Here is an 11,292-nt window from a genome sequence, read left to right as displayed (position 1 = left end):
CCAATAGCAACCGTGCTGTTCACAGCTCAGGAAAAAAAAAAAAGGCATAAGTTTTGTGGTCCCTATGGCCGGTAAGGTGAAATGTGACTGGACAGAGTTAGAATACATTTAAACGCAGACACCAGCGAAGCTGCCTAGGTTCCTTATAGACGCTGCTGGCAGATGGCCATGATAGCCCACTAAACGGAAGAGCCCCTAGGCTAGGACAGCTTCGAGCCAGTATGGAACCCCCACCCCGATCGTCCACAGCCTGTCTCCAGTTGTGGATGACTACAGTTGACGATGCTTGTAGTTTATCAGCTTCCATTTGTTTTCACATGGTCCATGACCGTGATGTTAAGTAGGTGGGCCTACAACCACGGCGAGGGAGGCGTTTGAATGATCACTATAAGCTAGTTAGATGCACGATTGAAAGTCTAGGCCTACCTAATCTCCAAATAATTGTATTAAAAGAGTTCGTGGCTTTGACTGACATCTTATGTCAGATAATTTATTACATTTGAAGAAAAAAGGAGAGCCATTTACAAGGGTGTATATATAATCCTTTAGCGCCCTCTGGTGGTCAGGTGCAATTATACAACCAAGATTGTTTCGTAGAAATTTTAATTCTGAATAAAAAGTTAAAATTCACACAAGCCTAAACTTTTAAAACAAGTTTAGCCCTTCATATATAAAATGATTCAAAAGAATCTGCTTCAGGTAAAACCCAAAAACCCTTAAGTTATCTGTACACTACAACACACAATCCTTTGATTTTGTTGCCAAGTTTGTGATAAGGGATGATTTGAGCTGTGCAATCGTCGAAATCTTCATCATCTTGGCAGACGCATACTTGTTCTTGACAGCCTGAAAAGCAAAGGAACGGAATTATTATACCGCCAAGAGTGTCATGCACATGTAGTAGAAACACCGGGTTGGGTCCTGCTTACCACATTCTTTGTCTGACCATCGTTCACTTTGACAACGTTCTTTGCAATGAGCTGGATCACAGGAAGGAGTTCCTCCGCAGTGAAGTTCATGTAATGTGCCAGTGTCGTATCCTGAGGAAGATCACAAGAGTCATGATTAGGGTTGAGCACCGAAACTGTTGCGGCGTCAACTTGCGTTAGTGCTGGGCGCTATACCGGTTCCCACCGAAGAACGGCTGGCAAACGCCGTTGCCATTCAACTCAAGTGTCCGCTGACCTTCTGCTTAATATGAAACTCATAAGTCGTGCATGTATGCAGTATCGTTTTTTTTATGTACCTGAACCGTTTTAGCACCGGAACCATTTAAAAAGTACAGAGTAGGCACCGGTATCGGATAAAACCCAAACGATACCCAACCCTAGTTATGGGGGCCTGAATGGAACTAGCGTTTAATCCTTCAGGGGACAGAAGGCGCCATACACGGCAAGTAATCAAGGTATTAAGACTACCCACTAAAGAATATAGTGCCGTGTGCCTGTAGGGCCTTACCCAGTCACCGCAGTCGAAGACACGGAGTGAAAGCGACAGCGCAGCGCTGGCCACCTTGGACGGCGGGATGTGGACCATCTCGTAGTCCACCATGCAGAGCTCCAGGAAGTACTTGGCCAGGGCGTGTTGCTCGGCGGCCACCTGAGGACGGTAAGCAAAGCCGCTGACCCAACTGGCAAACGCGGTGCGAGCTCTGTGGGTCGGCAGTCGTGCGGGAGGCCACACACACTCACCTCTGCGATCTTTGAGCCGCGTCGGAGGAACTGGATGGGCAGGGGTCGTCCCAGGCTGAAGTCCAGGACCCTGAGCACAGTCATCTCCATCTCCCGGATGTTGGCGGTGGTGTACGTGTGGTCCGTGACGTAGGCGAAGTCGTAGATCTCTGGCGGGTACATCTCTTCGTATTTGGCGGCGATGAACATGGCCGTGACTCCGACCAGCTGGAGCTGCTTCTTGGGAACTGGATGGTCCTGTTGGGAGTGACGGCTTACAGTGAGGACCCCCCTGTACTTTTCAAAGCAAGATGGTGGTTTTGCAGACAAAATGGATGCTTTGCCTGTACTGTCACCGTGTGCTCGGTTAACCACACGTCTTCTACAAACACTGCTGCCAGGCCCAAAAACAGAGTAACTCACATATAGACAAGACTTTACCTGAAGAAAGCGGTCAATAATGGCCACCGTCATGAAGAGAGTTTCCTGGAGAAGACGGAACTTCACAGACACCTGTACAAGCCAATCAACGAGGACGGCACGCATGTTTCCGGTCACTTCATGTCCCAGCAGATATTTGGGCTTTACAGCCTGGTCCACCTGGGATGGGGTTAAGCACATTAACAAAAGGAATGGCTAAGATGGCCCAAACAGGAAGTTAACATTAACATTCGGGCATTTAGCAGACAACCGCTCTACCTTCAGAGCTAATCAGGCCCCAATATACAAGTACACAAAGTCTACCTCGAGCTGTCGGAGGTACTTGTAGATTTCCTTGACATATTCGCTACAGAGCATGGGATTATTGTAGTCGTCCGCATCCACATCTTTGATGTCAAGCAGGACATCCGAGAAGGCGTCGCACAGTTCTGATGGAGTACAGCCCGAGATGTCCATTGGAGAAGGAGATGGGGGCTCGGGAATTTCCTACCAAATGAAATGCATTAGCTTGGTATGAATAAGAGTGAGAACAAAAGTGTGCAGATTTTATAAAGTGTTCCCTTCACCTTAGGCTCCTCTTTGGCAGGCTCTTCCACAGGGAGCACAGGGGCCTTCTTTGTTTTGGGCTTGGGGATATTTGCCTCAGCTTTTTTGAGCTGCTGTAAATGATATACAATGTTAACAATTGTACAGCTTCCTGATTGATTTCTTTTTGATTTTGCATTGTATTGGATTGCTTGCCAAACGCGGCCTGCAATTTACCCTTTGCGGTCCCTGCACGGAGATGGCAACATTGCCGATATTCCCCAACGCTGCCCTGGGCCGCAGTGTAGGTTTGGCCGTCTGGGCGGCCTTGCCAACAACGGCATTCTCAGAAGCAATACGATTCTGCAAAACAAATTTAGAGTCAAGGAAACATGAGCGAGATGGAGGCTGAAAGAGCGAAACACTTACTGAAACACGATGAATGAGTCATAATCTGAACATTTTACAATAAATACTTAAAAAAAAAGTCATAATATGGATAACTGCAGCAACATAGATATGAAATGGATTACAAATAAGGTCTTACCCTCGTCACGCGGAAAGCCATAGTTAAACCACTGGTTCGAGTTCGTGAGGAATGGAGAACTCTGCACTGCTGCTGGACAATAGCTATGAATGTATCCCCTCGGTTTAAATGCTAGCTCGCTCAAATCTGATTCGCTCAAAATCAAAAGCTTCTGATACCTGATTGGACAGAACGAGCACACATGCATTGAAGGCGTTCCTACGGAACTCGCATGGGAAATACGCGTCACTTCCCTTTGAAATCTTTAAACATTACAGAGAAAGTAAATGCCTAAAAGTATAGACAGAATTCGCTCTCATTATATGTGATTATTCATCACTTTTTAGAAGACTAATACTTCAATTTATACTAGCAGTTGTGCAAGTTAATTAAAGATCAACCTTTGTGGAACACAAACTAAATCGTGAATTAAACCTTATTTTGGTAAGACTGTTGGAAGCCGAGTAGCCTACGAGCATCAAGGGAATTCATTGTTACATGTATGGCAACATAATAAAAACTGCTCTAATAACCGTTATAAATATTTTATTGTCCTGTTAAAATAAAACGTATGCACAAAAGCTTTTCAACTGGGACGTGGAATCATTAATAGTAGCTGAAAATGTCTATCGTATTATAATTGTATGCTGGTATCTGGCAACAAGGCTGAAGCAGCATACAGTTAACTTATTTCAGGATGTTTAGTCTTTTGTTAAATAATATTGTATAGGCTGTAGCAGATGAACTGTATAAATGTGAATATAATCGGTTGCATCTATTATCCTAACAACAACCACCATTGTTTTACGAATGCTCAAGGCTTGATGCATTTTATGAAATTAGATAATATAATATTCTCATCATCCTTTACCTTAACAATATCACCGAAAGATTATAGATATTCTCTTTAAGGTAATTAAATAAATTGTTTTTTATTAACCCAAGCGGATCCAGTCTTATAACAAGCAATAGTTGTATGTTAAGTGTCCACTTCGATAAATGCTTTTAGCAATTATGAAAATGCTAAAAGCATCAGAATTAGTAGTACTACTAGGTAAAGTGGTAATGCTTCTAATCAAGTATATGTCTTCCTTCTTCAAATGGCAGCAGAAACACTATACAAATGTAAGGACCATAGGATTCAATGTTTTGACCGTTCTGTACATTCTGCCGAGCCCGGCTCCTCCAATCAGAGCCTGAGTCCTTCGTGACGTAAGCGACCAGCAGCATTAAATACAAGCGGTCTCCAGCAGGCGACACACTGAGCACAACACCGCGCAGAGCCCTGTAGCTGGTAAGTACGCTTACAATAAACTTTCTTTAAACGCTCCCCGACAGCCATAAGTCGACTTAATTAAAACCCAAACCCGTGACGTGCGGTTGGGGGAGAAATGAAAGTACTTAGTCCATATTCAGACTTTATTTAGCTATCAAAGTTGACCCAAAAGCTTCCAAAACAAATGGCTAACGTTAAACAATAAAGGTCGACAACTAGATAGAAACTGGAAGCAGCTCGTTTCGCCTGGATTCCTCTTGTGTGATAATGTTTAAGGTAGATTTCCCAGGGAACGGTTTCCCTTTTACAACCCGTCTAACTTTATAACAATGGGTTGTAACACGAAGAGAAAAACATTTGACGCCAACATTCACCGTAGTAAAAAAAACAACAACCATTAGTTCGTGGTCGCGGTGGAATAGGTAGGACGGGTGGGTCGGGTTATTCAAGAAATATATTCTGATCCTGTAGTTAACAACCAGTAAGTCTTGGTCACGGTGGACTAGTTTGGACGGTTGGGTCGGTTTATTCACAACACATTCTGATCCTGTAGTTACACGTGTCTCTAGGTCCTTGTTAGGTCGTCTGTGTCGTTAGCATGGTGGGCTAAAGTCTCCAGAGTCTCAAAGCTGTACTCTCACTATGTGGCTCATGTCGGCCCGTAGCCCCCACGACACGTCGTCAAGTCCTTATTCTCTGGCATTTTATTGTTTGATTCTGCTGACATATTTGGTGGCTTACGTTACGAGGACTAGCCAACAAAAACAAAGCACAACAGACAAAGCAAACATGTCTAGACTGCTCTGATGTAGCCACCAGGCTATAACTAGCTGCTAACATGCTAACTCATCATGGCAAATCCCGTTTGATCCGGCTGTGATAACTGGTGTCTCTATGATGTTTTTATCCAAAAACACTCGTCGCGTTTCTGGGTTGTTTTGTTGTGATTGTGGCAGGGAATGGCCGGTATGATCCGTGTTGTGTGGACCTGCTAGCATGACTCAGTGGATTCACAGCACAACATCAACACAGCATTCCATGCAGGAAGTGACTTGAGGATCTATCATCGGTCGTGATGGGTGTTGTCTTTTACTTTAGTCGTCCCTTTACATCGATCTCCTGAGATGGAGCGCTTATATAGCATGGTGATGTACGTAAATGAGATGCAAAAATGATAGGGGATCAATTAACATAGTTTTGGCAGCCGTCTCCATTGGCTGGAGCAGTGGAGCTCTGTACTATTCTTGTGCTGGGAATGAACCCTATCGGGATTGCTTAATATAGAAGCGTGCTGTGAACTATAAAAGCTAGTCGGTTTGTGTGTGGTTTTCCGATCGCCGTGTCCATTGCAGTCTTGTGACAGCAGGCTGCTGAAACGCATGTGAGGTCTGGGTTGTGAAGAGATCACTGCAGTCAGCCTTGTCAACAGACGTCATTTTTCAAGAGGAAGTGATAATCTGCAACTACTTGTATAGGAATCAGTTTCTTTCTCAACGCATATCGCTGACTCCTCCTTTGTTTAAATGTACCCAGTACTCGTTGAATAACACACATTTACAGTCTTCCAACTTTTTAACAAAACAAATTTTGTTTCAAATATATATATATATATTTTTAACCCAGTATACACCACAGCTAGTGTGAAGTTGTGACTGTTTCATCTCACTACAGGGCTTTTATTGTCACTCCTATACTCTGGCATGTGCACAACTGATTTTCACTTTTTTTTGTCTACAGGTCACCTCGGCACCAGGCATCACTATGGCCCAGGAGACCAATCAGAGTCCAGTTCCTACGCTCTGCGCCACAGGTTGTGGTTTCTATGGCAACCCAAGGACCAATGGCATGTGCTCCCTCTGCCACAAGGAGCACTTGTCCAGACAGAACAATGGAGGCATGAGTTCCATGGGGCCAATGGGTAAAACTTCAATTCCTATAGTACTCTATTAATTACTTAAAGGTGCTATTTAAGAGGTTTAATTGGAGTGTAATTTGATAGGAATGGCATAACCATCGTTTAGCTATTAGTGAATGAAACTTGCTGTGAGAATACCTGTTTCTAGATGATGGCGCATCCTTCTGTCCGTGACGTTAAAACATTTTGACTGCTTCCAGCTAATTTCCGACAAATCGGGGCATCCTTTTTCTGATCGGTTTCGGGAATCCATCTGGCCTTTCCCTCACAAGTGTGCGACCGTATAACTTCTCATTGGTGGGGAAACCAGCAGCGAGGGGGGGGGGGAGGGAGGGAGGGGATGTGGGTTTCAAAATCTTGCCATCTTCTGCTCTCTCTTCATAACTCTCTATGGTTACCTACAGCAGCTTTAAGTAAATGTCTTGTGTATCGGCGGTGACTCGCCTCTTCCGACTGACGTGTTCCCGGCTCTGCTCAGGTGGCGGTGGGCTTTCCCTGGGGTCATCAGAGGCCTCCTCCAGGAGGAGGCTGGAGGCCACCCTCAACGCTGTGGCGGCGGCGGAGGCCGCTGCAGCAGCCGAGGACGCCGCTGCCGAGGCAGCAGCAGCGACCGCCGAGGCCGTAGCGACTGAAGTGCTCAGGTGTGTGGGCATTGCCGGGAACTGATACCACAGTATTTTACCGGAGGCAAACCCTGCCTCTTTTGGGCATTTAAGTAGCATTGAGTATGAATCATAAAGCATGCTACTTCTCTTTTCAAGAGGATCTGCTTTCTGTTGTAGTGGCAGACATGTTGGCGGCCTGTTTTAGCCTCTTATCCCCTTTTGTCTCATTAGTCATTCAGTCAGTAGTGCTGCCCTGACTTCACCACACTGCTACTTTGTGTACATCTATTTTCATTATCGTCGTCTTGGCGCGTTGCTACGTCAAATGCATTTGGCTGAAACCAATTCCGATACTTTCCTGTTAATTTATTTTCCACGACAGCGGAGGGGCGCCTCTCTCGATGACTCGGCAGATGTCGAGGCTAAGCCTCTCTTCGGGGGATTGTGGAAACTCAGCCAATCAGGAGTTAGAGGAGCCTGGTTGGTATTTAATATCCCTGTGGAATACCAATAACAGCAGCCAAAGTTGAGTAATCATCCGTTTAAGCTCATGCACGCTGCTGCTGATGATGTTGTTGTTGTTGTTGTTTCTCTCCAGTGGTCACCCAGCCGACAGCCACTGCCTCCCCACTTGGCGCCGTTGGGGGGGAAGGATCAGACCTCACTGAGCTGCTCAAGCCAAAGAAGAATCGATGCTTTATGTGCCGTAAAAAGGTTGGCCTTACAGGTGAGCTAATTGCATCCGGTTAGTCAGCAGTTTCTCGTCATCACGTCCTCTCGGGTTCAAATGTTGGGCTTTCTGAAAATACTGATAGAGGGAGGTGTAGTAGTAATGTTCACAAAGACCTGGTATGGCTCAGCCCTGGAGTTATTTTATTCTTGAAATGCAGGGCCTGAAATCAATAGGCCTACCCCAAATCATGAATTAATGAATAGACAAATATAAAGCCCTCAGTGAATGCAGATCATGGTATGTTTATCTTAAAATATGGACGTAGTGTCCGGGAAGTCACCAAGGGTTTGCACAAAAATGTTTTAAGAGTGTAGAGTAGCCTACTACCTGCAGCCGCAACCCTCCATATTTTTCACATTGAGGAAGGGACTTGAATGGCTAGCAAGTACTACTCTGCGGCCAAAACTCATAAACATTCATTCAATCTTTAAGAAAGTGCTGCCTCAGTATTGCAGGAACATACCGTAGCTTCCACCTGAACCTCACCAGCAGACACCCATGTCTGCCGTACAACCACCAGGCTGGAGTGAAAGCCCAAAAAACATAGCCATCTTTACTCACCCAAGACTCTTCTAAGTTAGAGACTAATACTCGTCTAATCACTAACGCTGTGAGCGAGTAGCCATTTAAGCCACTAGCTATGCACCTAACACACATGGATGGTAAAGTAAGTGCAGAAATTCAGCCAGAGCTCCGAAAGCATTAGCGGTCAGAGTTGTCTGCAGACATCAGGGCTTTGAATGGGGAAATACAGCCTGACCAATCCTTTTGAAACCTCTCGACCAATCGAATGGCTTACTTTTCTTTGGGCAAAGCTTAAATGTTTTGTGTGTGTGTGTGCGATGCTCTTCCTGTGTGCGAAGGACCTCTGTGACTAATCCGCTGGGTCCCTCCAGGGTTCGACTGTCGCTGCGGGAACCTGTTCTGCGGCGGGCACCGATACTCGGACAAGCACAACTGTCCATACGACTACAAAGCCGAGGCTGCCGCCAAGATCCGCAAGGAGAACCCCGTGGTGGTGGCCGACAAGATCCAGAGAATATGAGCGGTGCCCGCAGACCCACCCCTGACCGTACCCTGCCGAGCCCACCGCCTTGGACTAAAAGAGAGATGGCCCCCCCTAAGCCTAGCTTGAATTCTGAAGGACCACTTGTTGCAACAAAAAAGACTTTTGTTTATTTTCTTCTTCTTCTTATTATTATTATTATTATTATTGAGAGATTCTTTTTTTTTTTTTTTTTTCTGCTTGTATTGTGGTTTTTTGAGAGGGGACGTTTCGGGAGGTGTTTCTAATGGAGGAACACGACGTAGAACGTGTGGAAAGAACAGCCGGTTGAGGAGTTCCTTCGGGGGCCGGTTGTGGCGGCGAGAAAAGTGAAACAAAAGTGTGACACCGCTCGCATCGTGACGGCGGCCGGCATTCAATCGGATCCTTTAGAGACGTCGTCGGGCCTGATTGGGTGGTGCCGTCTCACGGTGCTCATGGGGGACACCTTGGACCCGCTGCCTTATGGAACTAGACTGTGATGTCTGCGGTAATAGCAGCAGCACCAACGCGTCCATAACCCGCTGAGGCGTTCGGGCAGAACGGACTGTCTCGCCTCCTCACTCGTGAACATTGTTTTCCTTGTGTGGTAATGAAATAAATGTATTGAACCGCTACACACACCCACACACACACCCACCCACCCACACACACACACACACCACAAATGGAGGAGTGTGTGAAATATTTTTTCTTTCTTTTCCTTGCTGACTGGCTCATCTGGCCATGTTTTGCACCTGAGAAACGGTTACGGATTAGGTTGACTGTTTAAAAGAAAAGGATTTCCCCTTGTGTGTGGAATGAAGGGCTGGAAGCTGTGATGTGCTTTATATTCATTAACCTGGATGGCAGAAGCCTTTCAGGCCCGTTAACCTTTCTTCTGTTAGACAAACCATCCATTGAACGGATTTCTATCCGTTAAGACGCCTTTTTATCCCGTTAATGTTTTTTATTTTTAGTTTTTTTAGATAGTGAGGATAACATTGGATTTGGTAGCGTAGGTAGGCTGAACTTAAATTAATTTTCACAGGTTTGAATGGCTCGCTCTACTAATTTAATATCAGTTTTTTTTTGTTGCCGTGGAAGATGACACATTTCTGTTTTTGCATTCTTTGTATCAAGTGAGTGTGAATTGTGTGGAGGGACATAGAGGGTTGTCTGAGAGCAGTTAACGTTTGCCACAGTGACTTTGTGAATCCATGGATAGCATTTTATTTCCTTCTGTTAAATCTGTTGTGGGTGTGTGATCGTATTTTCATTTTATTTTTTGTTTTACGTTTGTACAAACGATCTTTATTTATAAACTGCTGTGCACATAATCTTCCTACAAATATTACTGCAAATAGCACATCATGTAAATAATAAAACCATCAGAGATATACAATAAAACCAGGCTTGTTTTTGTTGTTTTAACGCTTCACACTGGAGTGTGATGTTCTAAAGAGGCTTCCCTCAGCAACATGTCAACAACTGCCAGGCCCGTCATGCATTCTCTTTCTGTGGCCGTCCCTCATGCCCACGGTCCTGTACTCTTGTTGCATCTTTACGGGCTCTGGGTGTGTATTGTATCACATGTAACTTAAGGTAATCAGAGAAAGCAGAAGGCCACTTAATGTGGTACACATGATTATTGTCATTTTATTTAATTTGTATTTATATTACTAGAAAAATAAGCCTTCTCATATCCAAAGCCTCTGATTTTTGTATTGGATCTTGCACCCGGGTGTGGTGCAAGATCCAATGACTAACTGGTGTGTTTTTGTATTAACAATAACCTCCTTATACTAGGATACAGTCAATGTCAATACTAGCCTTGACCTCATCACACAACCAACAGGGTCAAGCATTTGCCAGTACACCTTCTCTCACCATGTCCACTACCATTTCACAATGTGAACCACGTATACAATATCTGGCCAGCATGAGCACTTATTAAGAGAGAAGGTTGGAAAATACTTGACATCACAGTTATTAAATTGTTTTCCAAGGTAGAGGTTAGAAAGGTCATCCATTCATTTCCTGGCCTCACTGACGTGTTGTACTGGAACAATATCTTCTGTTGGAAGACGACCTCTCTTCTATTATTCAATGTGACTCAGCTGTTCATCCATGCCTCCTTTTGATCTTTTTTTAGCAACGGTTTGATATGAGGTTTCTCTTCGATTCAAAGGTGATGTCATTAAGTTATACGCCTCGTCGGTCCCAGAAATAGTGGATCCATGCAAATGATGTATCATTTTTGGTTGCTTCCTGGTGTGACCGTGTCAGGGTCTGACTGGAAGAAACCGTAGCTCTCATTAAAAGTTTAGAGTGTCTCTCCTCAGTCTGTCTGGTTTCCGATGACCGAGAGAAGAGTGAGAGTGTCTGCTGCTTGAGTGATGCGGCCATTCAGCTCTTATACTAAACTGTACTTATTTCAATAGGGTCTTTACAGTACGAGTACACTTGGGTAGTGTGCGTACTTGACACCTGCTTATTTTTTTCTTCGGGCCATAGTGTGATAATAGATGAAAAAAAGGCACAAAATATCCGTCCATTTCATCCTGTTGTTTCAGC

The 11,292-nt window shown here is 44.8% G+C and overlaps 2 protein-coding genes across 2 annotated transcripts; one reads left to right on the top strand and one right to left on the bottom strand.

The window, feature by feature from the left end:
* Window positions 1-459: 459 nt before the first annotated feature.
* ccnb1 (cyclin B1) lies at window positions 460-3,316 on the bottom strand. Its single transcript, XM_030353911.1, has 9 exons — window positions 3,184-3,316; window positions 2,874-2,999; window positions 2,678-2,770; window positions 2,415-2,597; window positions 2,112-2,270; window positions 1,692-1,928; window positions 1,459-1,599; window positions 930-1,040; window positions 460-846 (listed from the first exon to the last, which is right to left on the bottom strand). Exons 1-9 carry the CDS (start codon window positions 3,202-3,204, stop codon window positions 733-735), a joined length of 1,185 nt encoding a protein of 394 aa, XP_030209771.1. The 5' UTR covers window positions 3,205-3,316; the 3' UTR covers window positions 460-732.
* A 1,077-nt stretch (window positions 3,317-4,393) lies between these two features.
* On the top strand, window positions 4,394-10,125 carry LOC115541947 (AN1-type zinc finger protein 5). The gene is made up of 6 exons (XM_030353909.1): window positions 4,394-4,456; window positions 6,176-6,356; window positions 6,832-6,994; window positions 7,341-7,438; window positions 7,557-7,685; window positions 8,588-10,125. Exons 2-6 carry the CDS (start codon window positions 6,200-6,202, stop codon window positions 8,734-8,736), a joined length of 696 nt encoding a protein of 231 aa, XP_030209769.1. The 5' UTR covers window positions 4,394-4,456; window positions 6,176-6,199; the 3' UTR covers window positions 8,737-10,125.
* Window positions 10,126-11,292: the final 1,167 nt, after the last annotated feature.

Source organism: Gadus morhua, chromosome 4 (assembly GCF_902167405.1).
Source record: "Gadus morhua chromosome 4, gadMor3.0, whole genome shotgun sequence".
Taxonomy (NCBI): Eukaryota; Metazoa; Chordata; class Actinopteri; order Gadiformes; family Gadidae; genus Gadus; species Gadus morhua.
This window is presented reverse-complemented; position numbering and strand designations above follow the sequence as displayed.

Excerpts from the sequence above, each read along its gene's own strand:
- ccnb1 (XM_030353911.1), bottom strand. The coding sequence starts at position 3,204 with ATGGCTTTCCGCGTGACGAGG. Across the intron at positions 2,598-2,677 it reads CTGCCAAAGAGGAGCCTAAG|GAAATTCCCGAGCCCCCATC; the intron begins GTGAAGGGAACA and ends TTCATTTGGTAG. Across the intron at positions 1,600-1,691 it reads GCGGCTCAAAGATCGCAGAG|GTGGCCGCCGAGCAACACGC; the intron begins GTGAGTGTGTGT and ends TACCGTCCTCAG.
- LOC115541947 (XM_030353909.1), top strand. The coding sequence starts at position 6,200 with ATGGCCCAGGAGACCAATCAGAGTCCAGTTCCTACGCTCTGCGCCACA. Across the intron at positions 7,439-7,556 it reads TCAGGAGTTAGAGGAGCCTG|TGGTCACCCAGCCGACAGCC; the intron begins GTTGGTATTTAA and ends GTTTCTCTCCAG. Across the intron at positions 7,686-8,587 it reads TAAAAAGGTTGGCCTTACAG|GGTTCGACTGTCGCTGCGGG; the intron begins GTGAGCTAATTG and ends GGGTCCCTCCAG.